Below are 23810 nucleotides of genomic sequence, written 5' to 3' on the forward strand. Positions count from 1 at the left end.
AAACCAGCATCAAAACAGTAACATCAACAGATCCTAAGTTCACAAGCAGCACTGGCTTACAGTACATTATCCTTACAATCAAGGAAGAACTGAGCTGAGTGTCAGCACCCATTCTAGTCATTGCACATTAGTCTGTAGGGCTTCACCATTCAGTCTGTTGGCAAAGAAGCCTTCCAGCTGTGAAAGTTCCAGGGCTCCTGCTGATAAAGCTGGCTAGCTATTATCTCCTCTCAGACAGTCACACAATTTGGTTTTTATTGAATGAATAATAACCTTAAGCAAAAGAAGGGCTGGCCAGCAAGGAAAGACAGCCTGTGAACTTGCAGAAAGACTTGCTCTCAGCCAATGCCCTACAGGTGCAGTTGAATACAAATCTAACACTTCAAATAAAAAGCTCCTTTCCTTTGGTAAACAGAGCCCAGTGCTGGTTGTACAGCACCAATAGGATCAGTGTCATTCTCAGGTCTTGGGAGCCTTTCATCTGTAGACAGGGTGAGATAGCCAAATTGACACCTTCCAGTGGCTTCTTAGCATGCTCTTCTAAAACACAAGGTTGAATTTTTAATACCTAATTATGTTCCACGAAGAAATTTCCATCAGCTCAATCATTATTGTGGAAGACAATCTGAATAAACAAATTCAAACTAAGAGTACCCTTTCACGCACCTTTGTTTTGTTCAATTGCTTTGTGGGTATATGTTTATTTAGTCAAATTAGACAGTCTGTTTGACAAAGATGTTTGCTGTGATATTGCATCCTCCTTCAGAAAAAATTGGATACTTACAGTTTTACTATCTACAACATCTATAAAAATTTTATAATCTGTGGGAGTGAAGGTAAGGAAATTAAAGAGCATGAAAACAAACCTGATACATCAATATATTTTCCAGGTATAACTAGAAATTATAGCAGTCTTGGAAAATTTTTCTTGTCCAATGGCCATGAGCAAACAACATATATTACATAATTAATGTACTCTCTTCCACTGCTATCATCACTGCATCTTGAGCTATACATGAGATAGTAACAGCTAATGACATTTTCAGGTGATAATATTTATTGTCCCTGTGAGCCATTGTGTATGGGCTTATGCCCAAGGTATAATACTAACCACTGAGAGACCAGGAACAGACTAACCCTTACCTAGAGGCAATTACAGTTGTTTTTGTTTATGCATGCCTTTGTACACCAACCAGTATCGATGACTTTTTAATTAACTCTCAACATTCAGCCTCTGCACAGAAAGTAATTTTTACTGTTTGTGAAGACAAAATTTGCAAACCTGAAATCTCCCTTTCTCTCCTTGTTAATGACCACATCAGTATTATGCTCCCTCCCCTTTAATTTTTCATTTAAATTCCACACTGCATTCTCAAGCAAGTATTACTCGGTTGCCACCAAGGAGACACAAATGAACTTTTACAAAGGGTTGTGCAGCACAAAGGACAAGAAGATGCTTTGTGAGAATAACAAGGGAAAGCAAACAAATTCAAAATAAAAAAAAAGAAAATTTGAAACTGAGCTATCATTACTATCAATATATGGAGAATATTAGAAGGAAGAGTGATCTGACCTATTAGCAAGACACTTGTGTGTGCAGGCTGTAGAAGGGCTGGAGGGGCAGTTGAATTTCTGGGTGCTCTTAGTACAAAGCAGGTAGACTACACTGACCTTTCCATGATCTGGATATCTTTTCCAACCTGACAGGATAGATGTTCTAGTATTCCCATGTGCACAGGCAGTTATGGATTTCTATAAGTTCTTTGTGCCAACTGCTACAATCCAATCTTAGAGAGGGAGCTCATGCCAAAGTGAACCATATAACCTGCACACAATGTTACTCCTGACCTTTGTGTTCTCCCCTTCTGCTAACTCTGCCAGATAGATACAACTGAAAGGCTGGAGTTTCTGATGAGTCAAAGGAACACACAACCCCCCGAAAACCCCAGGCAGGCATTCTTCAGTCAGCTACAAAGAGGAGGAGACAAGGAGGACTACTTTTCCTAATTCCTCAATACCATTCATGGCTACTGCTTAATTTAATTAGCCAGCTCCATACAGTTCAGCAAAATCAATCATCAAGACATGAACTGTCATATGTCTTCAAATCTGCAGTAACCAGATTTACCTTTTCCCTCTGAATTGCTTTCTTTTTCAGGATTTCAGCTTCTTCAACTGCCTTTTTTGCTTTTACATACTCTTCTCTCTTGCACTGCGTGACATAAACATGGGAAGTTATTTTACATATTTATGTATACCAGGAACATATAAGGGAACTTGATGGCTATAATGTACATCTTTCAAATCTAAAGTGTGTTAGGGGGAAGTTTCTGGATTTTTTTCCCTTAGAATAAGAAACTGAATAATGCAGGCTGCACAACAGCTACTCCAATATTGGCTTTAAGAAGGCTGAAAAATCTAGGACTGATAAATGGGCATCCATGCAAGGACTCACACAGCTGATTGATAACTTACAAGCATTTATACCTCTTGTAGCAGGAACAACATTTCCACCATAAGCACGGGACAGGGTGGTATATTGATCAATTAGTCCAAGCGTAAGCAGCATGCCGGAAGATACAGCACAGCATTTAAGTTGCTTTACAACTGTTCTGGTTGTTATTTGAGATATCATCTGTGATACAGATTGCTACATATTTATGGAAAGATTTCTCATTTTCTTTGGTGCAGAACATTAGTTGCCGATTTTCTGCTGCTTCCTTCAAGTTTTGTGACTTTATCCTGTCAAGCAGCTGTGAGTTCATTTTATAGTCATACAAAACACTACAGGAAAAATTTTCTTTTGAGTTCTAAAAATAAACAAGCACATTTATTCTTACTGACCTTTTTCTGGTATTTAGATTGCATGAGAATCATTTGCTGGTTTTGTCTTACTTGAGCCTCTGATTTGTTTCCACCTTAAAAAACCAAAAAATATAAATGGCACTTTGTATGCACATTTTAAGTACAAATCCCAGTCATTTCAGAATACAGCAATATAACAGATTGGATGTATGCATATACAGGAAATTTTTCATAATTACAGTAGCTGTCTGACATTAAAGAGAACAGATAGGAGACCTTTTTGATATTTTTTTTCATCCATCAAAAACACTTGCCTCTTATTTACAGAGCATCCATTGTATCATCCACTCTACCAACAAATATGTTCCTACAATATATGATCAGTTTACTGAGGAACTATTCAATTTTCAGAAAATCAGTCATGCTTTGCAGGTGAGTTTTCATTTTCACATCCACTATCCCCACCTTTGCTCAGTTTGTCACACACATACAGTCAGATATTCTATTGCTTAAAAGTTTCGCTTTTATCAAACTTAGGATCTGGGACTCTGCCAGCTCTAATGGGATGCTATCATTTTAATATTTTATAAGTAATGTCTTGGGGCTGAAGGAAGAATCCCCTTTCTGAAATGGAAGTAAAAGCCTTTTCCCACAGACCTCACATTCATATCCAGGTACTAGGTGTCCTTTTCCAAATCCATGGACTCTCTTTTGTGAACATATAAAGCTCTAGCCATAATGTTCAGCCTTCAATAAAAAGAAACAAAACCCCCAGAAACAAAAAAAAACAACCACACAAAGAAAGTGATACTAGGTCTTAAGGGATGGAGGGAGTGACTTTGATTCTATTATTCTGCTCTATTTTCCAAAATATTTCATTGCCATAGAAAAGGAAATAACTTACTCCCTTCTGTTGTTGCAAAAAATAACATCAGCCTTCACTCCATTCTGAGGATGGGGGCTCTATTTTCCCAATTTATTGTTCTCATGAGAAATTCCCCTCTATGTGACTCCTAATTCTATAGAAGCAGCTGGACCAATCTGTGCTACCTTAGGTATCCTGATATCCTGGGCTGTACCAAAAGCAGCATGGGCAGCCAGTCAAGAGAATGTCTTCTGCCCTACTGTTCTGCTCTGGTGAGACCCCACCTGCAGTGCTGCATCCAGCTCTGGAGTCCTCAATCTAAGAAGGATGTGGACCTGCTGGATTGAGTCCATAGGAGGGCCCCAAAGATGATCACAGGGCTGGAGCCCCTCTCCTATGAAGACAGGCTGAGAGAGCCAGGATTGTTCCCCCAGGAGAGGAGAAGACTTCAGGGGAGACCTCCTGGCAGCCTTTCAGTACCTGAAGGGGCCTACAAGAGAGTTGGAGAGGAAATTCATGCAAGAGCACACAGTAGTAAGACAAGGAGGAATGGCTTTAAACTGAAAGAGGAGAGATTTAGATTGAATATAATAAAGAAATGATTCACTATGAGGTGCTGAGGTACTGGCACAGATTGCCCAGAGAAGCTGTGGATGTCCCATCTCTGGAAATGCTCAAGGCCAGGTTGGATTGCGCTTTGAGCAACCTGGTCTAGTGGAAGGTGTCCCTACCCCTGGCAGGAAGGTTAAAACTAAATTATATTTAGGTTTCCCTCAGACCCAAACCATTCTATGAAATATAAGACAACTACACTAGACTTTTCAGGAGGGATCACTCTGTCCAAAGGTAGCTCTCTCCTTTTACTAATGGAAGGTAACTAATCTTTAGGAGCTTTTGTGACATTCAGTGAATGGGAGATCAATTCCCTAAGTGCGGCAACATTTCTATGGACACAATAAATCCCTAAGATGAGTTCTCAAGAGAGGGTGGCCATGAAGTATACAAGCAATAAGCTTAGAGTAGTAATAAGCATACAGCTGGCATTGTAGAGTGTCTCTTCCCCAGGTCCAGAAAATAAAACTGCTGCTAAACAGGTTTTGAAACCTCTTGGATGCCTAATCTTTCTCTACTTTTAGCCTCTTATTGGCAACATTTCTTTTATGCACTGTAGTGTTTTTGCTGGTACTGGTGGACATTGTCTTGGAACAAACATTTTTCCAATCATTATTAGAAATTGCCTATAGCCTTTCAGACAGGTTTAATTCATTCAAGTTGGCTTGGCGATAATGTGTCTAACACTTCACTGAAGCCAAAGGGTGTTGTGATCATATAAAATAATGCCAGAAAAGGGACTGTTGCATTTATCAGGCATGATTTGTTGCTCCACTCGTTGCTTACAGAGGAGGGCAGAACTTACATCCTTCATTGCTCTCACCTCTCCATGATGCATGAAAGTTTTCCAATCAAATATTACAGAGTTGAAATCCAGAATACTTATTTCCCTATGGAAAGCACATGTGTTAAAAAACTTCAACTTTAAGGAACTTCAACTTTATTTAGAGATTTGAACTAGATGTGTAGTCCCTTAAAATCACTCTGAGAAAATAACACGATACTTTTTTCCTTTAATGATTACCTACAGCGGTGAAATTAGAGATGCTGTTTTAGCTCCAAATTTGTCCCTGTGTGAATGATATGTTCTAATAATCTTTGCACCTCAGTTCTTTTCAGAGGCACTGAACACAGGTGCCTGTGTCTCAGTCTCAGGAGTCTAAGTGGCAGCTAGAGAGTGACTAATGACATCATATTTTCTTACTTTTTTTTTTTTCTCTTAAGTTGCTACTTTGTCAAGATGGATGTGGGGCCAGAAGTTAAGACTCCCAGCACTCAGTCACTGAAGCTTTAAGGGACACCCTCAGTCACGCAGCCAGCACACACAAACCGCTCTTTTTTTTTCCAGATGTCACTTTCTTCAGCAAAAAGCTCTGTGGTCTTCTTGTGACAGAAGTATGTCTTCCAGGAGCTACTCACAAGCAAGAGGCAGATGTTCCACCTGAACTCACAAAGACTGTGGCCATACAACTGCACGTGATGGCAGGAATACAGGGCATTGCCACCACTGCAAACAACTGTGACTCAGCTGTAGGGTAGAACAGGTGGGACCAGGATCACCTTGAGCCAAAAATCACCTCTGGGTTGGAGTCAGTTCAAATTCCACTGCTGTCTATTTTTATGCACTGTACACCACCACAAACTTGTGTAGCCTGGCAGAGAAAGAACTTAATTTGCAGGTCAAAGCAGACCACATCCTGCACTGTGTACCCCAAATTCTCCTACAACAGCCACAGTAAGGAAGGGTAGCTCTTCTTTTCTAGAACTTTTTTAAACTAAGTCTGAAATGTCACTAAATTCAATACTTTATAGTGGTTGCAATTCAAGATATCTCCTGTACTTTCCCTCACCCATCTAGAAAACATCTTGGTTATCTTAGCAAACACATCAGTTATGTTCATGGTGTCTTAAGTTCTTGCAGCTTTTTACCCTGGTTTTCATTTACTTGTCTGTTTTTATCTTTATAAAATTGGTCATACAGGGCTTCATGCACATTTAGCCTGCAAATGATGAAGCTGCAGGGATCACTTTAGCCTCTTCAAGAGCCAGCAGCCAGAGAAGCACACATAGTAAAACAGAGGAGTTTTTTTATGGTAACTGGAGGGTCTCCAACATGCTGTCCATCTGCACACTACTGACAAGTGTGTGCCCCCTCCGAGACATCAACCACAGACAGTGTAAACAGCAGGAGGGTTAATCCACCTGTTTTCCCCAAATGTTAGTACAGATTTTCTACTCTGATCTTGACAGATTTCATGAGTGACAATCTGTGCTGTTTTGTTCAGAAACATCTTCCTTGCCATGATCATCAAGAAGTACAGAACACATACAATGGGCTCATGTCAGCCCTTATTGACACTGAATCGCTTTATAATAAGTAGCGAGAAAAAGTGAAAAATGTCTCATGTCTTGGAAAATTAAATTCTGCATTTCTCAATTGCTGATTTACATGTCTTACCCAGTCTCTGCGGCACCAACATAATTGGCCCTGGCCTGTGTTCTTTCTTCCATTGCTCCAGGTCATCAAGCTCTTTCTTAGCAACTGGGCAGGTATAAAATGAAATAAATATACAGAAGTTAGAGGAATACTAAAAAGCAGCCATTACTGCTAATTGCATGTAATCCTGAAGACCATCCAGGAACTTGGTCTCGAGGGACGCAGACACTCCCACAAGAGGTTACGCAGTCACTGCAATGATCAGCTAATAAGGCAAACATTTTCCCTAACTTGAGACTGTAATGGTGAGCAACCCTAGGACTCAACCCCAAAAATAAAGCTGAAACCAGCTAGGAGAGTGATAACAGACTGCTTTTTAACCCCTGGGAACCTACAGGTAAGTGCCACAGTATTTACTCCTGCAGGTAAAGCAGAAGTTGTTACGATGAAGATGTTATTGCTGCATAGAGGGAAATCCTTGTGGTGTAATGCTCCCCAGCAGGGAAATGAAAAGTAATTTTCCCTCCCAACCACATGCTCCCTAAATAAAAATAGGCAGAATGCATGAATCAGCTTCAAATTGAGACACTTCAACATAGGCACCCACATGTGAGATGGGCAGCAAGCTCCCAGGGTAGTCAGTGGAAGTCAATAGAGCTGGGGTGCAGCCATATGCTCTAGGATGGCTGATTTCACTTCTCTCTTTGCTGACTGGCAGAGGAAAAAACACAATTACTTTCAATAGCAAAGCCAATGAAGCCTATGGGAAGAGGTGCTGTGTTTTACACTAGCACTTGAGTTGCTCTAGGGAGCTTATTTCAGTCTTACTAACTGTATATCCTAATGGCTGGCTATGGCTATCGGAGGCTAACACCAGCCCTCCTCTAAGAGGATAATGCCAGTATTTGGGTAAGCTTCTAAAGAGACCCAAAAGACAGAGAACATGGTTTTTATTTCACCTTTAAAACAAGCATTTAGGTAGAGACTGCATTCAGTGAGGTCCTGTTTCTGCCAGTGTCTGAGACAGAAATGCTTGACATACTTCAGACCTTTCACACTGGTGCCACAAAGTGAAAACAGATCTTTATTACAGCAGCAGCACCTTTGCTGTTAGCATTACAGTCAGGTCTAAGATGATCTGCTGCTATTCTTCCTTCAAAAAAATTTTAAGTCCATTTACTTTCTTGCAACCAAAGGGAAACCCAACCCATACCAGCCTGCTGGTAAAGCATTTCAGGCAAACTCACAATGTTTGAGAAGAAAGGATTTAATTGCACTGTTTCCTTGAGGACTCAAGACCTGAGAAATGCTGTTTCACATTCCTTCAGCTTTCATGTCTTGCATAAATCAATGCTCAGGTGTGTAGGACTGCTCTGCTCAGTCAGTCACCTCTGAATATAGAATTTATTTCACAACTGACCCTTGCTGTAACTTTGCCAATAAAAGATTTCAACATATGCCTGATCTTTCTGGTAGAGGTTTAGTGTGTTCGTTCCTGCTTAGCTACTTTCACCAGCAAGACTCAAATCCAAGCAAAAGTGAACATATATCCACAAATACTTTTCATCTACAATGACTTTAACCAGATTCAGTAAAAGACTCACCTGCAATCCTTAAATGCATGTTCAAGAACCAACAGCCTCTGCAGTTGTTTTTGTTTCCACATGGGAGTATCTTAAAAAATATTTATTTATATTTTTGTTCTTCCTCCTCCTAACCCTGAGACTGTTCAAAGTTACCTAATATTAATTCAACCCTGTAAAAGTTGGATAGAGCTAATTCCAGCATAATCTTGTAGAAGCCATCGTGAACAGGTCTTGCATTGAAATTATCAAAACCCTTCCAAACAAGATTTATTCTGCATGAAGTGAAGCCAGATGATGAGTCAATCTTAAGAAAAGCTACATGATCATGGAAAATGCTCATAGCACTGGCATTACTGTCATAGCTGTACATATAAAACCATTGTAAAAATGAGGATAAAAATCTCAAGAGCAATAAAATGCTAAAGCCCTAAAGTTATTCAAGTAGAAATAATGTATTATGAGATTACACAACTGAACTTACTTTGTTGCAACTGTTTTCTTCTGGTTTCACTTGGAGTTACCACGACACATGGGCCAACACTAAAATGAAAGAATACACCCTTATTTTTCCTGTTTACATAAAATTAGGACTAGAAAGAGTTCCTTTATCAGCAGAGTCAGTTTTCTCCTCTTGTAGAAAACAACTTCATATAAAACCTAGTATTTATTCTGATTCAGGCCTTTAGGAATTTTTGGTAAGTACTCTAGAAACACTTGTTATATTTAGAATTGGAAGCAGATACCAAAGATAATATTTTCAGGAACTTATACCATAGACTTTGCTGTTCTTACTCAAGACTTACTCCAGACTGCTGACCTCAGATCTCATGCATTTCAAATCAAATCACTTCCTTGAATCAAAATGTTCCATGTTGAAGACCACTGTCTACTGGGAAGATCACTGGTGCTGTCAGGCCCACCCCTTACCTTGTGGGCACCAAGCACCTTGTGGGCTTAAGCAGTCTGCCCAGAAGTTGCCCAAGGAGTGTGCAAAGTCACACTGTTTGTGATGGACCCAGAGCACTTACTCTCAGCCTGAGCCTCAGTTTCCTTGTCAGCCTTTCATTTTTCAGGCATTGGGAATTCCTTGGGCATATTCATCTTGCTGTGTGACTCACTGAATCAGGACAAGGGCCTGTTTTGCCAGAGTTAATTCAAAATGCAGTTGCTGTCTCAAGGAGCTATCAATCTAATGTGACAGCAAAGAGGCAAGACAGGGTTCACAGTGTATAAAGAGACTCGAGGTGATCAAAAGAGTGATGAAAACATGTCAGTTCCACTTGGAGAAGACAAAGGGTTTTATCTCCATGGTGTATTGTGTGAGTACGAGTTTACATGGCTCCCACTCAGCAGAAGCTGTGCCATGGGGGTGCAGGTTTACCAGAAATGCACTAAGTAGCAGTTGGCCCCACACATTAGAGTCTTGGCAGGGTTTTATATGCACATGTGGGCACAAATATTTCATCTGGCTGCATTGCAGGGAAAGCACAAGGAGAACAGCTAGCAAAGAATAATTAGGGGTGAAGGCTGAACCTCTTCAGGAAGGGCCATAGGGAGTGGCTAGAGGACAAACTAGTTAGCAGAGATTGAAGTTGGCAGTGGAAAAGTAATGGAACAATAAGGCCCAAGACTAAGGCTTAAAAGGGGAATGAAAATCATGCAAAAAGATCAAAGCGCCCAAAGCTGCCTGCTGCCATATCAGTGTAATTCAGCATTTGGTAAGAGAGTATTTATATCCAATTACCTCTTTCTCTTTGAAGACTTATTCTAGGAGGATGTGGATTAATTTATGAGATTAAACTAGTAAAGACAGAGCCGTGAGCTTTAATGGTGCCATTTAATATGATCTTTTCCCTTTCTGCCAGCATACTCTGGTGCCCCCGAGATGGTGAGACTGTTCTGCATGTCTCCACTGAATCCCAGACCCTCAAAGGCAGGAGTGAAGAGAGCAGCAATGCCCCGCTGGCATTCACCACACAACTGCAAACATTACTTAAAAGGAGCTTTGACAACACATCTCGCTTATGGCATAACATTCCCTATCAGAGATGTTGCTTCAGATTTTTCTCTGTTTGATTGAGTAGCAGCATTTCCAATTTATCCCAAAGTGCCTTTAACAAGCTGCTGTACAATTTATCTGCTTCAAGACTTTTTTAGTAGCTTTTGTTTTTGCTTCAGATATTAAGATCATATTTCTCTCAAGTTCATACACAAAAATTATTAAGTACCTTTTAAACTCCCTTCCCTTCCCTTCGGCAGTGATAAAAGTGGATGAAATTGTGGGTTGCAATGCTACATATCTTCCCCTCCCAAAAATCGATCAGTATAGCTAAGAAAGCACACTGTTTCACAGCACTAGAGGGCAGAAGAGTTTTTATACCATGTACTTTGATGATTTCAAACAGTATTTGCCGGTTGATTTAAGTTATAATCAATTTTTTTTTAAAAAATACCTCAGCTTGTCTGAACATGTATGAGAAATCACGGTATCAAATCTAGCCCTTTTGGCTAGATTTCCTTTATCTGCTTCTGCTTTTTGGCTGGAAGGCTCAGACCCCAGGAGGCCAGGTGGGGCCCATTCCTGCAGTACCTGACCGTGGCCTCATCATCAGCACCTCAGAAGGACTGCACATGAAATACAGCAAAGATCAATCAGTTTACAAAAGAGGTAGAAGTGACAGTACATTTACCATCTGTTATCCAGAGAGCAGATAAAGAGTCAGAGTGTTTAAAACAGTGCTTATTTAAAAGTCAGACTGGTTTCCATTTTATTGAAATAAAGGCAAAGAAAGTGAGGATGTCAAGTCTCCAACGGGGGAGGGAAGGGGAGAACAGAACACCAGGTTTTCTTTGCCTTTTATCTAATGCTTTTAGTTATTAGAAATTATAAGGAAAAAAAAAAAAAAAGGTGGGGAAGCATTATTTACCTAACTAATAAAGTTTACCTAACTTTATGGCATTCACCTTGGTCTCTGGAAAGATATGTCAGAGTGTGGATTTGGGTACTGGTATCAGAAACGGCCTTATGCTGAAGAAGGGCAGATTTAGGTAAGATAGTAGGAAGACATTCCTTCATGTGAGGGTGGTGAAGCACTGGCTTAAGAAAGTACACGGAGCAGTACATGGTAAGCTTCCTGTGGGAGGGCTGAAAGTCAGGGTACAAACTGGCTTCTTGCCTTTTAACCCTACAGGAGAAGAGCCAGATGAGCTGTTGCCTGAGGAACTCTGCCCTACCAGTTCTAAAATCCGCACCTAATATCCCTTATTTTCTTGAGATTCTGTTTTTGAAGGGAGAAAAGATAATGCAAAAACCCACCACCAGCTTTCACCTTGTGTTTTTATCCAGTTTGCAGGATATTGTACGTCATTTCTTTGTTCAGGAAAAACCTCTGATCCAGTTAAGCCTATAAAACCCACTACAGCCTGTCAATTTAATATTCCAGTCAGTTTCTAAGTTGCCACTGTAGCCATAAGTCTGGAGCAAATTATCCTACTTACCTGAGGAGCAATTAAGGAAATGTGAAGATTTTAAGCTATCAGTGGTGTGCAGAATTTTGTGCTTTATACCAATATATGAAGTGCTTCAAAATCCACAGACAGAAAAGATTATAAAGAATTTAACTTTACAGTTTCTCTAATAATGATTCTAATTGTTACAAGACTTAAGCATATCTTTGGGGTAGAGTTGTTTTATAAATACAAATGCAGAAGTTACTGGAAAGGGGAGAAAGAACATCTTACCCGAGTTATAGCTCTTTAAAAAAGAAAAAACATCTTCTGCCTTTATGGATCATATTAATCTTGAGGAGTGTTTTTTGTTTTATTTTCTCTGCAGAAAATGGGAATGTATTGACTCATTACACAGACTGAACAGATATTAATGAGAGTAAGAAAGTTATAACCCAATGAGACAATGTATCTATATTGAAATTTTAAAAAAAGTAACCTCCTATGATTTTTCAAGCAGATACACATAATATATACCCTTGTATATAAATACCTAGGTAACAATATATCATTGTGGTTTAACCCCAGTCAGTAACTAGGCTCCACATGGCTGCTCATTCACTCCGCCCCTCATGGGATGGGAGGGAGAGTTAGAAGGTTTAAAGTGAGAAAACTCACGGGTTGAGATAAATACAGGTAAAGCAAAAGCTGCACACAAAAACAAAGCAGGGCACAGAATGGATTCACCACTTCCCATGGGCAGGCAGGTGTTCCACCATCCCCAGGAAAGCTCCATCACATGTAGTGGTGACTTGGGAAGACAAACACCATCACTTTGTGCATCTCACCCTTCCTCTTCCCCCAGCTGTGTATGCTAAGCATGATGCCATATGTTGTGGGGTACACCTCTGCCAGTTGGGGGTCAGCTGTCCCACAACTCTCACAACTTCCTGTGCACCCCCAGCCCTCTCTGGTGGGGTGAGAGGCAGAAAAGGTCTTGGCTCAGTGTCAGCCCTGCTCAGCTGTAACAAAAACATCTCTGTGTTATCAACACTGTTTTGGTCACAAATCCAAACCATAGCCCCCAGAGCGACTACTACGAAGAAAATAAGCTCTACTCCAGTCAAAACCAGCACATACAGAGATATATAACATTTCAGTCAGGAGAAACATGCAATCCAGTCATAGATAATCTGTAATGATCGTTTACACTTTGCCTGATCAGTAACATTAGGAACACCATGTCTGAACATTTAAATTCTGATTCGTATGTGTAAGTCTGCTCTTCTAACTAGCACAAGGACACCTTTTCAGTGCTTTCAAGGCATTGACCATAGCAACTTTTGTTCTACTTTCTTTCAGGTTTGTATAAAATGGTTTATTTCTAAAACTGAAAAAACATCTGAGGGCTGCTCTTCACTGGTAATAGTTTTTGCAGAGCTGTGCTCTTCCGTTTTTCCTCAAGTCCACTCCAGCCATCTGCCACAGGAGAGATTTTCAAATGAAGTGTGAAATAGTTTAAAGAGTTACAAAAGGAATGGGTGTTACAAACTATTCCCAGTTCCACTGCATTTTATACTGTGGGTGCATTGGCACATGAATATCACAGAGCTGAAAGCCAAATATCTTGCTCTGCTGGGCAGAGGGCTCTGCATAACAGACAGAAACTAAATAGATTGAAGTTGGAGAGCAACACAAATGACTAAAGCTTGGGAGGGAGACATGGGTAGATTCAGTCTGAGGAGGGACCTAGGGAAAGACATGAGTGAGATACTGCATTAGATAATATGTTAAGACTGAATTTAAAAGATAAAAGCGACCAAACTGCCAAAGTCAACTCTTGAATTTCCTTTGAAGATGCAATAACCTGAACTTTGTGTTCCTTATCAGGAATTGGTTGAAGAGCGGTGAAATCCAGACCACCGCAAAGTATTGTTTTCACCAAGGCTCCTGTGCCTGATGGAGCAGCCATATGCTGCTGAGCAGTGCAGAAGCTGCCAAATTAAAGGGGTACAAGATGCCAAAACCCAGCAAGCAGACAACTGTCCTGTAGGTATCCCTATTTTGCAATGCACACACAGCCAGATGCTAATGATAATTGACAGCCACAGTTCTAGACCTCAGCTGAGCAATATGCTCTGTGTCCCAGCAGTGCCATAAGCAGAGCTTGAGGAGAGTGTGCAAACTTTGCATGCAGGCTTAGAGCTCTGGCTTTCCATCTTTATCAGTGGCAGCATCTTACCAGTTTGCAGCTGAGAGGCAAAAGTGATTTACTGGGGCATTACACACTGCATGGGTGCTCTAAACACAAGAGGCAGAAAATGAACTACATTAGCAGGAAACGTTTATCACCAAAAATCTACGTCCATGGATTTTATCCTGTGTTTTCCGCAGGCCAGGAACGAACTTAATTATCACAGTTCAAATTATGCCTGGAAGATTATTAAACCAGGATAACTCATTTCTGTGTCTGGTCCCTTTCATTAAGAACAGACAACATTTTTGGCCTTTTGAGGCTTTTGGTTAAAGCAAATACTTAAATCCTGAAGAAGTGAATTGGCAAGGGGGAAGAGTGAGAAGGGAAAGAGCAGCAGAGAGCAGCCCAGGAGAAAGCAAGAGTCAGAAATCTGCAGGAAAGAAACAGACCTGAGGTTCGGCTGTTACCCACACTCTTGTAGAGAAATTCCTGAAGTTAAAATTTGGTCCAAAAGACTAAAACTTAAACTTGGAACTGAATTTCTAACAGTTTAGATGAGGCTCAGACTCAGCAGCTCATTGTGGTCTTGGCACATCAGAAAGAAGGGCAGGTGCTTCAGCCAGTACTCTGTTTTGGACAATCTCAACCAGCTTCTAATGATCCAAGGAAATTGCCACCCTGAGGGATCAAATGCTGTCAGCCCACACTTGGCTCACAGCACAGCTTTCCCTCCTCTGAAAACAGTAATGTGCTATTAGTCAGCCTGTGCTTGTGGTCAGATTACACCAAAGGGGCAGATTTCACTGTGGCAGTGTGGTAGATCAGCATCAGACCCAGCAAAGTCTAGAAAAGCCGGACACGGCCAGGCTCATGCTCAGTTCCCTCAGTGCAGCACCGTGTCAGGGATGTAGGGAGCATGCCAGATCCAGCTGGAGCCCCGGGTAATCCCTAGCTGTGAGGAGCATGGCGCATCATACGTGGGCAGGCCAGGCGCTGGGCTTGGCAGCACCAAGTGCTGAGCCAAGATATCCCCTGCAGAGGTGTGCAAGTGTTGCATGTCAGGCTTGCCAGCATGCCTGGGGAGCTCCGCAGGTCAGATGCCATGTCACATGAACACTGAGATTTGAGCTAGTGGCATGTTCATCTCTGCTTCCTCCTTTTTCTTTTCGACAATGTATTTCCTCCTCTGCTGTCTCGGCATCAGAGAATTTGTCCTTACATCGCCCCTGCCCAAACGCAGCATCCTCCAATACATTCCTTATTCATCATCTCACCACTACTCCTCATCAAGCTATGCATCAAGAGAACATATCAGGGCTTGTGCAAAACAATCTCTTCCAAAAAGATCTTCTAATACAGAATTTGGAAGGACTTCCTTCCCACCCCCAGGCTCTATATAGAACAGCAACCCCCACAGTCCAGACTAACAGTATAGTTATTGTCTTACATAGACCCTGCCACTAATCCTGTGCCTGGAGAAAGGCTGGCTACTGACCACAGGAGAGCCAGGCATCTCTGAATTGCTCCACTGGGTTGTAAACATTAGTACATCAGCCTGAAAGACAGAGAGTTGGGAGATTTCTCCTGTGCAGCAAGTGGAAAGCTAAACTCTGAACAGATTTTCTATAATTCAAATTACCTGTCTTGCACTCCCACCAGTGCCTGGGCAGTGGGCAAAACAATCATTTTGCTAAAAATGTACCTACAGTGCTGTAGACCTTTTTTTTATTTTAAAGAAACTTCAGTTCATTAAAGAAAAAAGAAAACCAGAACTGCTAAGTATAGTCTGTCAGCAAAAGGATGAGGGGTCTTATAACAACATAGATATTTTGGGCTTTTTTTTGTTTCGTTTTTTTTTTAAATTCAGGATTAAGATCGGAAAAGGAAGGAAAGAAAGCTCTGATAGATTTGGCTCCAGCAATCAAAGAATACAATTTCTCAAGTCAAGCACTATACCAAGTTCACTCTCCTTTCAAACAAAATGATGAGGGACTGTTACCAGCTGTGCAGCAATATATCTTCAGGCTTTATTATTTTGAATTTCAGTTTTTAATGGATTTTACCAGAACCAGTATTATTCCTGGCAGCTTTAAAGGCGCTAAAGGCAGACTGCTGAATGGGGGCAGCAGTTTCTTTTTCAGGCACTAGCTATAGTTCACCCTCTAATTTCCCCACTTTCCTCCACCTTTCTTCTGTACAGACTTTTGTTTCTGAATAGGTATGAATGGGGGCAATTTGGGAATTTGCTTTCCTCAAGTTAATTTCATGGCACTTAGCAGACAAAGCAAAGCCACTTAAATGCAAGCTTATTATATGCAGTTTCAAGTTCTTGTCATCCTGGTGACTTTTTTGTCCATGCATGGCCTGAAACCACATTCTATGTATAACTGGATGGGGATCTGCAAAATGTGAGTTCAATTTTGTATTTGAACAAGAATTTTTCTTAATAAGGACCATTTTATTGTCACTTCTCATCCCTGATAAATCATAGAAGGGTTTTTCCAAAGCAAAACTGTCCTCTAATATCAGCTTTCCACCTTGCATTTTTAATAGTCCAGTTTGAATATTGAGCACTGAACAGGACTGCAACATGCTACATCCCACACATATTTCTTGTGTCCAATCTAAACAAAAGGTTTCCTGATCCAACCCTAAGATGCTCCTGAGATGTTTTCCCACTGCCAATTTCTCTCGCAGCCTGAGACAGAGAGTTTGCATGGAAACAATTTACACAGAGCCTTTAAAAGAGACTCCAACTCCTGCTTTGCTGGCAGAAAAACCATATGCCTGTCTATTTCCAAAAAATAGCAAGCAGAAGCTGGAATAGAGACACTACTTGGCATGGAGGCATCCTATTTGGGCCCCTCATGTTCCCTCTGCTATGCATATTCCAGAAATTCTTTAGTAATGCTAGTCTGAGCTTTTTTTACTCCTACTGTCACCCCATGACTTCAGCTCTCCAACTGCTCTTGTTATCCCAGAGCCTGAAAACCTGGACCACTCTGAAGGTGTCCCAGTATTTTAGTTTTAAAGGTCACATTAAAATGGGTTGGTGGCTAAAAAGGTGAGTCAGCTTTATCACTGCCAAAATGATATTTTAATCTGAAATATTTCTTGAAATGTAACCTGAGCAAATGAACAAAGTAAAAATGAATGAAACATTTTTTTTTTCTTAAGAATAAAGATCTGTGCTCTTCTGTTTCAGTATTTCAGATGCTGTCTTCTCCTTTGATCTGTGTTAGTTAATGAAATTGCAGTTTGAGTGGCTTCATCCCATTCAAAATGCCTGGTAGCATCCCCCTTCTCAAGGGACAGATGCAAACCCCACTCTCTTTCACTACATTTTTTGAGTACATACTACATGGTTTCTGTTTCAACCTGCCTTTCCCCTATCCCTCTTCTCATTAACTGAATACTAATGCAGATTTTAATTTGTACATCTAAGATTTAGGAACTAATTCTTTGTTAGAACTTTATGAACTCACAGAGAGAATCTTTTCACATGCAAAAAATACTACTCAGTCTTTGCAGCAGATGCACACCAGCTTTATGTCTGCAAGAATCATGCAAGATGAAAGAGGGAACAGTAATTATACGTGTCCTGGCCTTAAATTCAGCAGGGAGCTCTGGCAAACCAATTGATTAATTATTCACCTAACCTATACCAGGGGGTTTGTATCCCAGACAAAAACTGGGTAAAGGCAGTCATGCCAATTGAAAAACTCCCACTAGCCCTGCTGCCCCCTCCTCCCCCCGAAGAAAACCCAAACAGCAACAAAATGCACACATCACAACTACATAAACAAACTGGGGCTGTCCTTGCTCTACTGTGGATACCTGGCACTGTGAGAGCAGGCAAGACAGAGCATTTTTCACATTTAGAAGTGGCAGAAAATAAACAGACTGTAACTAAGGAATTGCTGTTTGCTCTTCTGAAAGTCAGTCATTAAAGCACTGATGGATTTTAAAGGGACTCAGCTCTCAATAGTCCCTGTGTCATTACTACCTAACAGGCAAGCATTCATGGGTTTCAATGGAAAGCTGCTGATCTCTGCTCACCATAAGCTGCCTGCCACCTCCTTCACAGGTGGCTCCACCTTCTTCATCCAGAAAGAAGGGAAAGGAAACTGAAACAGTTTGCAGTTTTGCCAGCTGTGCTTTGAAAACCGGAAAAAAAATAAGCAAGCTAAGCAAAGTCAGCACATAACAATAATGACAATCTTAGCATTATATGCACTGTTACTGAGAACTCAGAAAAAGAACATTTGGGGAAAAAGACTAAACACTTAGCTATGGTCATCTAAGCATATTTAGATTAAACACAGGTGCATAAAATACACACACACACAAACACACACAGAGCTTTCAGTTTCTATTCTGTATTATATCTGCAAGACACAGTTTATGCAAGCTATCACAGGATTGCCACTGGAAATCCAGAGATGGACTAAGCATAGATTCCAATAAAGCATAAAATAAAATCAAGAGACGAAGCTTTGGTTTTAGTTTTGTCAGCATGAAGTTTCTGGAAGCTGTTCTCTGTCCTTGACTGCATTCAGAGCAGTGCTGGAATGCAGCCTATATCCATCTCGTAAGCCAAAGTAAGTATTTTTAGATTTTCCAAGATGAAATATTAGGAGAAACAGAAATCAAGGAGCTAGAACCAGATATGAAATTTCACTTTGAAAAAAGATGCCAAGAAACAGACACCACATACTCCAGTATCCAAGGTACAGAACTGGCCGCACAGCACAGGGTGTAAGCCATGCCATCAAGAAGCCTGCCAGAACAATTCAGGTCTCATGTAGAAAGCTTCAAGAAGATGACGACATGCTGCTTGCATGCTCAGCCAAATTTATGTTCTCTATAAAGTATTTACACTCTTAAAGGTGTACACCTCGAGTAAGCTGGAGAGCAGACACCCAGTACAGGTGAACCATCTTAGTCCTTGTTACTTACTGATGTTGCTGCGGTGGGTGGGCTGATGCTTTGCCTCTTCGTTTCTCTTCAGATACTGTTAGCTTCTGGGCATTTTCACCTTTCCCCATTTCACTGTTGCCATGCCAGGGGTTACCTTGAGAGGAAGATGGACTATAGGAGGTAGTAGCTGTCCTGTACCTGCTGCCTTCCTTCCATCCCCCAACCCCAGACATGGTTTTACAAGTACCTTCCCTTGATAGAAACCAGTATTGTTGCTACAGCTAGGGAGACATTCGAAACTTTGGAGTTACCACAAATCAGTTTCAATTCCTGGTAAGCACCTCCCCTTCCTGAACTTTTGACTGCCAGGCATGCCAATACATGTACTGCTTTCTGAGGATCCTCCAGCTGAAGCTGAAGTTTCATCATCTCAATCACAGCACCCAGGCAGAAAGGGAGTCAGAAGGTGACAGCAAAGCTGATCTGTACTAATAAACCAGGTGACAACAGAAGCAAGGGGAGGTCTGACATTTTTCTGATATATTTCTGACATATATTTCTGACATTTTTTTTTTAACCCAGCCCTTCCCTGTGACAGAGGGAATAACTCCTGGTGGTGTTATGACCAACCCCTGAAGGTGAAGGTAACCCAGGTTTTTGTTAATAGATCTCTTGGGGCAGATTTGAGTAAAAAAAAAACACTGAATGATCAGTGTTTGCAAATATATATATATATATATATATATATATATATATGTATATATATATGAACAATTTGGTTGCAATGGAAAGCAGCTATATAGCCATTTTTGGTTACTATTATCTACAGTAATATGACAATATGAAAGCATAAAGATATCACTTAAAATGTGCAAGAGTTAAAAAAGGAAGAAAGAGTAAGGAAGTCTAAGAGTAGGAAGATACATAACAACCACCCCTGGATTTACAATGAGACTTGAGTGTTGCTATTGGTCGAAGTGATGATTGAAGATCTTGATCCATTGACGGGGGGTGTGTGTAAGAGTGGGCAGTTTGGCATGGTGAAAAGCACCATCCTGTCTCCACAAGATCTGCCTCTCATTGGCCTCAAAGCCCAGCTTGCAGACTCTGACCGTTATAAGTTCACCCATCTGTCTTATGCAGACCAGAGGTTTGCCACTACACACCCAAAAACTCATCTCTTTCTTAGGGGGTTACAAATGTGGTCTCAGCAAAGCACCCTGGTGCTTTCACGAATGGACAGTTTCTTTGAGTCATAGTCCTCTCACAAGGGATTTTTCTGGATTCTATTTTGCATGAGTGTACAAAGAAAGATGAAAAATAAAGTAAAAACTAACCTTCAGATAAATCTCAATGCAATGGTCTGAAAAGTTCTAATTCAGCCTTTCAATTCTGCTCAATCAGAAAACTTCTTTACTTTGAATTTCCTAATTCTACCTGAATAGAGGACAAATACATGACCCACTTATTGAAAATAGAGATCCTTTGAGTGATCACATCTAACCAGTGGTACTGTATCCATGGGACCTGCAGGGCTGGGGATAACCAGCAACCTTCTTAATATCATAAGTAAATAAAAGATGTTTGGCAACTTCTAAGCCAAATGAAAAAGAGCTAGCAGTGCTACTCCAGGTTAACTCAGCAGAACTAAGGAGATCCAGCTCTGCACATGCAGATCTCATCACTCTTTGTCCTCAGTTGATCAAGCTACACTAAAAACACACCGCTGGCCAGGTGTCCTGACTTCCCAGACCACCTAAGTCTTAACAGCACTCTCCACACATGCGGGGAAAGGAGTAAAGTAAAATGCCATATGGAAAGCCACAGGCTGCTTGATGGTTATAACGCTTCTTGGGACCCTGCCACCAGCAGCTCACCTCCCAGAGCTTCCATATACACAAGGATGTGTCTCCTAGGGCTGCCTCAAGAAGGCAGCACCAATAGTCTCTCCCTCCCCCATCCCTCCTAACATGCTCTGCAGCAGAGATGATCTTCATTTGTACACAAATCATTCTGCAGACTTTGGAAACTGCAAGGGCAGTGTGCTGTAAAGGGATGGACTGGTGCATAGTCCCTCGCATCACTTCTCTTCACAAATATATATACATATATTTAATGTACCAGGTGCTAGCAAATGAAAGCAAGCATGAAGCTTATTTCCTTCTGTAGAACTGCAGGGTCAATACAGGAGATGCAGAAGCACTAGAAGTAGCACAGAAATTATAGCAAAGTCATGTCTGATGACTGCAAAGATTTGTGGGATAACAGCTGTGCCTACAGACACCCTATCTGGTAAAAATCCAGCTTTGACATCTGGAGTGTTCTTATCCACACAGATTGATGTCTTAATAACCCATATTTAATTACAAAAATTGATTATAATTAATGTGGCCACTGCTGCTGTGTCTTCAATCCTATAATCCTATATTGTTATATAAAATTCAGATCTAGTGTCATTTTCCTGTTGAAATTTAGAAACTTTTGTCTGAAAACAGTAACTGTAGAATCTAAATATTTATAACTATATTGCTCAAAAAACTGGGATGTGATATGAACCCAAGCACTAGAAGCTTGATCACTTTTGTTCCTTCCATCCCCATTTATTTCATAGCTCTGTTGTGAACAATCAAAACTAACTCTGTCCAGGACAAAATCGAGGTTTGGCTCTAAGGATGGCTCATGCAAGACATGACTCTCAGACAGTCAGTATTAACAAGTGTACCAGCTTTACTTTGTCCACCCTAAACATCTCTTCTTCACAATCCCAGCAATCTTAAACTCAACCCACAGCCTTTGTGTAATACTCCAGTGTATCATTCATCAGCCCTTCAGTTTCGTGCTACTAAACCACAACATCTCACAGGCTGCAACCCAGCTCTTACCTTGCTTAAGATGCATTGAGCTGAAATATCCCCAAAATAATAATCAAGCTCTAGAATCATGGCAATACCACCTGAGGCTGTCAGGACACTTGGAGTTTGGTAAGGACATGCATATTGCCTTCACTAGGGTCAACCCAGCCACTTAGCTACTTCTAGCCTAGTGGAGGCTAGTCTTGGGCAGCATATATATGAGACTGTACTAGATGTATTTAGGAAAAAGGATCAGTCTCCAGCCCTGCTTTATTTAGTGTCGTAGATGTTAAATAGACACTAAAACGTCAGAGTGCCAATGTATTCAGCCTCCTGAAACATGCAAACACCACCAAATTTCAACCCTTCCCAAATCTTCCATAAGGATTTTAATTCAGTACTTATATTTTTCTAGACCCACCAAATACTGGCTGCCAATTCTACCTTAGGGGCTGTATTTATATTTTGTTGTTGCAGATCCCTAACTGGATCTGAGGCTGTGATGCACTGGCCCTTGCTATCAAGTGAGCACTCACACAGCTGGTGTGAGGACTTCTCCCTCCCCACCAGTAGGAGAGGGGAGAAAACAGGAAAAGGAGAAAGAAAATTCATTTGTCGAAGTAAAGCCTTTTTGTCTGTAAGACTCTATTGCCTTCAGCTATTAACAACCATTTTTTTCTTTTATTTTGTGGGAGAAAGAAAGACAGAAAATTATCTTTCTTTTGCTCTGAGAAAATTCCTCAGTGGACATGTGAAATATTAAGAATCGTCATACTCCCTCCCTCACCTGTGTTTCTCATGAAGTTGCAATAATAAACCAAAATAACTTCTGTGGAGGAACATTTTGTATTAAACCTTTATTTCCAACTCTGCAACACCATGAACTATACCGAAAATGAGAGGTATCAGAGACATTTTCTCACTGTAAAGGATCTGGGTCAGTCATATCATCATTTGTTTGGGAATTGTTAGATATGATAAAACTCTCTTCTATGAAAGAAATAGTATTAAACCCCCCATGAAATTAAACCACTGTAATGTTCCCTATTTTTTTTCCTTGAAGACAACTGTTCATTCTTCATTATTTCATTGGTTGGCTTATGGCATTTTAAGGTTTTGCATTTTTAAGGGTTATTTTTTTTCCACAACTACTGACACGTTTCATTAAAAGCTAAGATTTTTATTTAACCCAAAGATACTAGAAGCCTAAAGCCTGAAGAAAAACATCAAACTGAAGGAGACCTTTGAAAGGACAGCCAGGACAGGCAAGCTTTTTTACAGCCCACTCTCTATTTTTCTCAGAAGCCAGGAAATGGTATCAGAAGGCCTTGATTGCTGGAGAAATGCTTTTTCCTTTGTCATCAGCACTAAAACACTTAGTCCAACAGCTGAATATAATGCTCAAGGGTTCACATACAAAGCTTTTTTCCCTGGATATTTTGTCTAAGTAGGTAAGACACATACTACATATACTACAGAGCATAGTGAGTAATTGATCATTGGGAACGTATCCCTATATTTTAGAGCAATGGCAAATGATGGCAAATATCCCCAGAGGAGTATCTATAATTAGAAATGCTTATAGAGTTGTTATACTGTGGTGGCAAAATAAGAATTGAATTTTTAGAGGTGCATTTTACCAATGTTTTCCTGACTGAGTATTTTACCTTGCTGTACAATTAGTCTGATTGCTTTCTGCAGGGTTGATAGCACTAATTGTTACAGCTGTGGGTGCTGGAGAAGAGAAATTTCTCTGCTCCCTGGAGAGGAGCCCCAGGAGGAGGGTAAAATGTCAACATTTGGTTTAGATTTATTCTTGTTTAGATTGAGAACTGGAATTTGTCAGGTTCAGCAGAAAGAATGCCATTAGCTTTGACAAGTGTGTGTGTGTGGATTTGTTGGGTAATCTATTTAGGAGATGTAAAATGCTGCGCACACTTCCCATTTTATTGCAAAAAGCTGAAATTGACGGTACCTGTCAAAAGCTATCATCTTCCACTCTCTAAAAGAAAATTGACCCTTGCTTTCTCTACAGTATCCTTCAGCATTACAGCAGGTCCACCTCTCCTTTAGCTAATACTGCTTCAGC

At 40.6% G+C, this 23810-nt stretch overlaps 1 protein-coding gene across 5 annotated transcripts in view; it reads right to left on the minus strand.

The window, feature by feature from the left end:
• Positions 1–19180, minus strand: part of EPSTI1 (epithelial stromal interaction 1) — a 99922-nt gene extending 80742 nt beyond the window's left edge. For 3 of the 5 annotated variants that reach the window (XM_058849330.1, XM_058849339.1, XM_058849322.1), the window contains exons 1-5: positions 18909–19164; positions 8787–8845; positions 6741–6824; positions 2845–2918; positions 2129–2212 (exon numbers count right to left, since the gene is read on the minus strand). In XM_058849330.1, coding sequence (XP_058705313.1) covers positions 2129–2212; positions 2845–2918; positions 6741–6824; positions 8787–8845; positions 18909–19102 — 495 coding nt within the window. In that variant the 5' untranslated portion in view covers positions 19103–19164. Of the gene's footprint in view, positions 1–2128; positions 2213–2844; positions 2919–6740; positions 6825–8786; positions 8846–18908 lie in introns of all 5 variants that reach the window. The other 2 variants (XM_058849348.1, XM_058849316.1) reach the window with 2 other exon arrangements.
• Between the last annotated feature and the right edge of the window lie 4630 nt (positions 19181–23810).

This window comes from Poecile atricapillus, chromosome 1, assembly GCF_030490865.1.
Source record: "Poecile atricapillus isolate bPoeAtr1 chromosome 1, bPoeAtr1.hap1, whole genome shotgun sequence".
NCBI classification, from domain to species: domain Eukaryota; kingdom Metazoa; phylum Chordata; class Aves; order Passeriformes; family Paridae; genus Poecile; species Poecile atricapillus.